This window comes from Macrotis lagotis, chromosome 1 (genome assembly GCF_037893015.1).
Source record: "Macrotis lagotis isolate mMagLag1 chromosome 1, bilby.v1.9.chrom.fasta, whole genome shotgun sequence".
In the NCBI taxonomy this organism is placed as follows: Eukaryota; Metazoa; Chordata; class Mammalia; order Peramelemorphia; family Peramelidae; genus Macrotis; species Macrotis lagotis.
Genome location: NC_133658.1, coordinates 932,491,210 through 932,498,389, shown reverse-complemented (window position 1 = coordinate 932,498,389; position 7,180 = coordinate 932,491,210). Strand labels below are relative to the sequence as shown.

The window sequence follows — 7,180 nt, the reverse complement described above, 5'->3', positions numbered from 1 at the left end:
TCAGGATCAACTAGAAAATCCTCTGTTTAGCATTTAACTCCTTCATTATTTGTCATAGAAACAATGAACATGAACTGTCCCAGCCTTCAAGGGATAATGGAAATAGAAGGAGCTGAAGGGAAGTCAGACATGACTGAATGACCACAGGAGCGACCAAATTTCTCTGCTTATTCTCTGTCCCAGATGATTAAGGCTGGGAAAAGTTGACATCTCCTACTACCACAGATACTGATTCATTTTGACTTACTTTACAGGGTCAGGGACAGCCCAATCTGGTACTTTCCTAGAAATCTTCACTAAGGAATCTTAACCAGCAACTAGAAATTGATGCACAAATCCTGACCGCTATTCCAAGGCCAAAGATGTGGCCTCTATCAGCAAGCACAGCAGGACCTGGAGGGTTTGGGGTCCCTGTGAATCAACAAAAAGGGGCTGATGGTTGGAAAACACAATGAAATGAATGTACTCACAACGACTATCCATGCACCTGAAGGTATCACATATACTTTGTAGAGTGTGAAGCCACAACTGATACAGTAAGCAATAACAAAGATGCTCACCAGCTGCAGGATGGTTTGAGTGGCCTTGACCTCTGGAAATGTTCTTGGAGTGAGGCAAGTGCTGTGAATGTGTTGGACTCTCTGATGATGTCGATACAGTGAAAATACCATGTAACCACTGGTGAAGACCATACATCCCACTAACAAGATGTCTCGAAGGGAATGGAGGATGGTAAGTTCTTTAAGTGCCCTTTCATTGTGGCAATAAAGGAGATCCATTCCACCTCCATGGCTGCTGTTGATGCCATTGGTTTCTGTTATATATATTGGCACACTCACTTCTATAATCATGTTGAATATCCAACAGAGCAGACATGATGGCCTGATGAACTTTCGAAGTCTGACTTTGAATTTTGCCAAGCTAGAGTGGCTGGGACTGATGGTGATGGCCTGGAAGGCACTCAGGAGGCAGGTGGTACAGATGGAATGGCCCCGGCCAACACGATAAAGATAAAATACCATTTTACAACCTGCATTTCCCAGGAAGTATCCTTTCTGTAAATGGAAGAGTACTAGTGGGCATCCTTGCACGAAGAGCACTATGATATTAGTCAGCATAAGTTGAACCAAAATGGGTTCCATTGGCCTTGACCTGTGGCTGCTGAACAAAGTGAAGCTAAAGCAGCAGAGAAAGCAAGAGTTTCCAAAGACCCCAACTCCAATTTGAGAAGAGAAGATAATTCCCACTACTATGTTATATAGGTACATGCTGCTGGAGTGTTAAGTAGGCATAGATGGAGATATCATGAAAGAAGACATAAAAGATCATTCAGAAAATTGTTCATGGTGAGTGAAATGAAGACCCATAATTCACCTGTGAGGATAGTGATGGAAGGTAATGATGAATTGTTAGCTAGTTAGCAAATGCCTTCAGAATTTCTTGAGTCCATATCACACTCTCAGGTACATACATGAGCATTAACAGAATTATACCCTCTTCCCCAACCACCAAATCCCATACACATACATCTTATTCTCTCCATATATTATCCATAAACTATCCAGATATCCTATTTGCTACATTGACTCTTGGTGAAAGGATGTATAACTGGGCTTCCCACAAAATCCAGGCTTTTTTGGATGATTCAGTATTTGTAAAGGAACTAATGACTTTTCATTGGTGAAAAAAATTTGGAGGAAAAGCTTTGAACTCACAAAGGGGTCATGTGCTTCTTGGATAATGAGGATAAATAATAGGACAAAAATTTGGGAGAAGTAACTTCTTATGTAGACTCCCCAGATCCTTGGGAGAATTATCGCTTTGATGAAAAGAGCCTTTCTCTTCTTCCAGCTGAGAGCTCTCCTCCCTTTAAAGAGCTCATTCCTTCAGGTATAAGATATGCCTACTGCAATTCTACTTGAAATCCCAAAGGCCTTTTGAATAGAAACTTAGATAATTAGAAAACATGGAAATTGGACATGACTTTCTCATCCATGCAGACAAGTAATAGGAGAATTTTTTAAAATTGCCACCAAATTGTAAGAAATGAGAGGCAAGAACTCAGGAATTTAACTGTACCATGTAAGAAGGACTCAGGGCAAGGATGACTAATATCTTCTCTCAGGATTTTATTGGTATGAGCATAATTTTTCAGTGGGAGTTGGATTCCAAACACTAAACCTATGTTTCACAGATTCATATTTCCATGAATAGATTTCTACTTTATTCAATATTTTCTTTGGACGGGAAGGAGGGCAAGTCAATGAGTCTGAGCTAAGGTCTGGCAGTCACCTAGGTCAAGATAACAATCTTCTTTGGAGGCGAGTAAATAAGATTTAGGAGACAACTTGTGCTGACCAACCGCCACATTTAAAGTCAAGAACACCACTTGTTTTTGGTGTCTTGAATAACATCAATTTTTTTTGACAGTCACATAATTAGCCCCCTGTGTGAACTGCCTATATAATGCTTTGAATCAGAGTTGACCAAAGACATGATGGGAGAGACTTGTCTCTCTAGAGAATTTTGATACAAATGGAATAGTTATCTGAGAATCTGAGAAAAGACTGGATGCCTAGATTCTAGAAGTTGGAGCAAGCATAGAGCAAAGGAACGACTGGGCTATGGCAGAGAAAGGAGTGCCAAGGAGAGTCCTTGGCTTATGGGAATCATGGAAGGGAGAATCAAATCTGAGGGAAATAGACCCAAAAGTTTATTGGTTTTTTTATTTTTAGGTTTTGTTTTTGCAAGGCAAATGGGGTTAAGTGGCTTGCCCAAGGTCACACAGCTGGGTATGTGTTAAGTGTCTGAGGTCAGATTTGAATTCAGGTACTCCTGACTCCAGGATCAATGCTCTATCCACTGTGCCACCTAGCCACCACCAAGAGTTGATTCTTTCTCCACCTTCCATACCCTATGATTATCTAACTGCAGAAACTACAGCAGAACCCTTCATTTTGTTTCTCAAAGTTTTATAGTTTACTGAAATTATTAGAAATGCTAAAGGACCAGTAGTCAAATAGAATATTATTATACTTACAAGAACACAAACCTCTGTTTAAATATAAGGAGTACTGTTTACCTGAGGACTCTAATTTTGGCTGAAGTCAAAAGTTTTCATTTCAAAGAAGCGATCTAAAACTGAAGAGAAGTTTGAAGAGATTAGGGGCTGTTTTCTTGATTTCCTGGCTGTAAAATACCCTAATCCATGTAATGAAATACTCAAATTAGGAATATCATCTAATTTATGCATATTATGACTATATACATGCATGCACACACATGTAAATATACATATATATATATATATCATACATTCAATTCCATGAGGGTTTAAATTTGAGGTAAGGATGACTTTTAAATAGGACTTCCTGCTTTATTGTTTAAGGCTTGAGATTTGAAGCATTTATTATTTTGAGGATTTTTCATTGTAAGAATCTTCATTCTGGTTGTCTAATAAGTCAATTGATGTTTTAATGTTTTATAATAACTCTAATATATTGATAACTCACTTTATTGCTGTTTCTGCTTTGTGTTGAGGGAATCAAAGTATCCGAAGGAAAGTTTCAGTTTGGTATTGTGGAGCAAAATTATGCAAATATGAAATGATATTCAAAAACTTATTATTTTAGGGAGATTCATATCTATAATATACTTCAGATGTCTTGAAAAGAATATGTGGCTAATGAAAACAGTCTTATAAATGTCATGAAGATCATCTAAGAAAATTAGGAAAGGTCTTCCTAGAGGCAGGGTCGAGTCTTAAAAAGTAAGCATGCACAATTCAAATGGCAGTATGGCTCTGGAAATATTCAACAATGCTCCATCATGGTGGACACGCTTACCTGCAGCAGTACTTTGGATGGTGAGTAGCTTCACTTAAATACATGGTGGAGGTACTTCTGGAGACAAATTGCAAAATCAGAGAGCAACCAAATGAATCTCCAAAGAGGACTGAGAAGTGAATTCATCAAAAGGGTTTCAAGAATGACAGGTTCTAATGGTGACAAGTCAAGATTCTTTAAAATTCCTAACAGAATGAAACCCTGAAATTATTTATTTTGAATGAATGCAGAAGTGAGTATTATTCTTTGGACCTGAGAAAAAATTGACAAGGGTTCTGATTGTGTTTGGGGAAAAAATTGATTAAGGGGGAAACTTCCATCTCAGTTTCTATCTCAGAGACACAACAATTTATTCAGGCTAGAAGCAAGAGTGCTATTCACTAAGGACAAAGACGTGATAGAATAACCTACCTAGCTATGGTCTATGGAGCTGACCTGGCATAAAAGGTTCTATCTACCTCGAGTGTCACAGACCCCAAACTCATATTGACTTGACATCAAATTTTAGATCATGTAAAATCCTTGCTCATGTGAATAACATGTGAAGAAATGTGTCACAGGGCAAATACTCATTTTCAATTAATATCTTTTCTTGCTACTAGGAATCTAATGAAGAAATGACCTTACAGGTGTTGCATCAAGGGAAGGGTGTTACAGAAACACCAGAATCCAGGGCAAGACCAGCAGGGAAGGCAATTCATCTGTTATCACTGTGGTAAAGATGTATTTAAATAGGCCAATACATCCTGAAGAGAGGAACTTAAATGGCTTAAAAATTAAAGTCTACAAGATCAACTGTGATCAAAGAAAGGGAATAAGTTACCCAAGTTGTCAGAAACAACAGCAATGGACTCACCAGTTATTCATAATAGGTTTCTTCCCCCTCACAAGATTCATAGAAACATGACCTGAGACCCTGAACCCATTGGTATGGGACCCCCTGTTGGCAGAGATGAATGTCTGTTCTCATTGAGAGGTAAGGGAAAGTTGGCAAGAGTAACAGAGGTGCTGACTTCTTTAGTCAACTTGAAGAGAATTCAAACTTTGAAATGCTTTGGGAACATCTGAATTACAGTTTAATGAAGAAAGATGGAAGAGATCAACTCTATCTCAGCAGGCTGAAGGAAGATTCTGAGAAACTGTTAGAGAAACCAGTAACCTCCATCATTTTGCTCTTTCAGTTTGCTGCATTAGAGACCTCTACAAAACTCCATTGAGTGAGCTAAAGAACCTGTCTCTGGCAGGTTGCTATTCAAACTGTGTGAAGATAGTGGAATTTGTATTAGGTGCTTTGTTAACCCCCTTCCTGCCAATAGTTAAAAATGACCCAGTGGTAAGACTGAACTAGGTCATATCCCCTATACTTTTAGCATTTGAGAGACCATAGAACATAGAACATAGATCTAATTCTTCACTCGTATCTTGTCTTAGTGAGAAGTATAGAGAGGTGACCACTGGTCCTACTTTCCTGCATCTTCTCCTGGGAAGAATTAAAATGTCCCTTGGAGAGTGATGGGGGTCAAAAAGGCTAAAGCCCCTGTCAGTCAGTCACCCAATGACTTGACCATGTTACAGGTTAGGGGACAGGTGTATCTCACACATGAGACCCTCTCTTTTTAAAAGACATTGGTGAAAGATGATTCTGAAAATTCAGAATGTAGACTGCTGTCCTAGAAAGTATAACTCCAATTACTCTTGGGTTGCACTCAAATAGTATATAAGTAACATTTGAATGGATGTTCAAGGAATAAATTAGGGAACTACACATACCTAGATAAATCAAATCACTGTAGAAAGCCCCCCAAAAGAGGAAGGACGTTTGAAGTTTTGGAATTCCAAAATTCAGCCTGCATCAATGGAAGATTTAACTTTGATTCTAATCATTGCATTCTGTTTAGGATTGAAGGACACTATAACCAATGCATTGGGACACGTGATTTACACAATTTGATCCTTCATGAAGCTTGTGGAAAAAAATGAGTGCTTGAAAGAGTAAATCATAGAAACCATGAATCATTTCATCAAAGAGAAAGATAATTATCAGACAATACACCAAAATTTGTGGGATGCAGCCAAAACAGTGCTCATGGGGAAAATGTGAATCGCTAAATGCTTTATCCATAAAATAGAGTAAGAGTCGATCAAGGAATCAAACACATCAATGAAACACATGGAAAAAGAACAAATAAAAAATCCCCAATAAATACCAAATTGGAAATCCTGAATATCAAATGAGGGATTCATAAAACTGAAAACAAGAAAATCATTAATCGAATAAATAAAAATAAGAACTGCTTTATGGTTCATCTGATAAACAAAAAAGGAAAGAAAACCAAATTAACAGTATCAGAATCCAAATGGCTGAAATTGTCACTTATGTAGAGCAAATGGAAGCAATGACTGGGAGCTAATATGCCCAACTGTATGTCTATAAATCTCCTAATCTATGTTAAATGGATTAATATTTGCAAAAATTGTAAATTGCCCAGATTATCCATTTGGAAAATTGAAATCTTAACTCCATTTTAGGGAAAAAATAAACTAAAGAAAAAATATTAAAGGCCCAGATTTCTTTAATAAACTTCCAGAGTGTTCAAACATGAAATTATTTTGGATATTTCTGACTTAGAGTTTCAAAAGGAAAAATGGACGAAACCAACTGTACTTCGTTAAAAGGAAAATACACTGGGAAGACTTAAAGGGAACCAGCAGAGCTCCTTCTGTTCCCTCTTCATATTTGCTAAGATAGAGGCTTCTAGGAGTTCTAGGAGTTTCATCTGAATTCTAAGAAAAAATCTCCAAGGCCAGAGGGAATAAAAATGAATTCGACTAAACATTGAAAGAACGTTTAACTTTAGGACTATATCAACTATTTGGTTAAATGAGAGCTACCAATTATTTTTTTATGGCACCAACATGGCGCTGATGTCTAAACAATGAAGAGCCACAATAGAAATAAAACTAAAAATTTCCTTAAAGAACATTGATGCAAAATTTTTAATAAACCTTTGGCATAAAGATCATAGCAATATATCACCAGGATCACACACTAGGAGCCGGTGGCATTTCTATAGGAAGTGGTTCAATAGTACACAAGCCATTGGGTCTCAGCAGCCCAACTTTTTTGCTCTCTTATCCTGGACTCCCATTTCTTCTCCATGAGCATGTCCATGTTGTACCTCACCCTGCAGTGTCACACCAGGACTTCTGCCTCTTTGAAGGAAATATTAAGAGCAAATAGACAGAAAACTCTGTATATCATGGTCTACAAATGGGAAAACCCCATTCTGTGATAATTCTTACCCTCCAGATTCCACATTTCTTTTTAACTCTAT

At 37.7% G+C, this 7,180-nt stretch overlaps 1 protein-coding gene across 1 annotated transcript; it reads right to left on the bottom strand.

Annotated features, from left to right (window-relative positions):
* Positions 1-374: 374 nt before the first annotated feature.
* LOC141510554 (vomeronasal type-1 receptor 1-like) lies at positions 375-1,268 on the bottom strand. The gene has a single exon (XM_074220265.1). It carries the CDS (start codon positions 1,266-1,268, stop codon positions 375-377), a length of 894 nt encoding a protein of 297 aa, XP_074076366.1.
* Positions 1,269-7,180: the final 5,912 nt, after the last annotated feature.

Bases quoted from the DNA above. Each gene is read 5' to 3' on its own strand.
- LOC141510554 (XM_074220265.1), bottom strand. From the start codon at position 1,268: ATGTACCTATATAACATAGTAGTGGGAATTATCTTCTCTTCTCAAATT.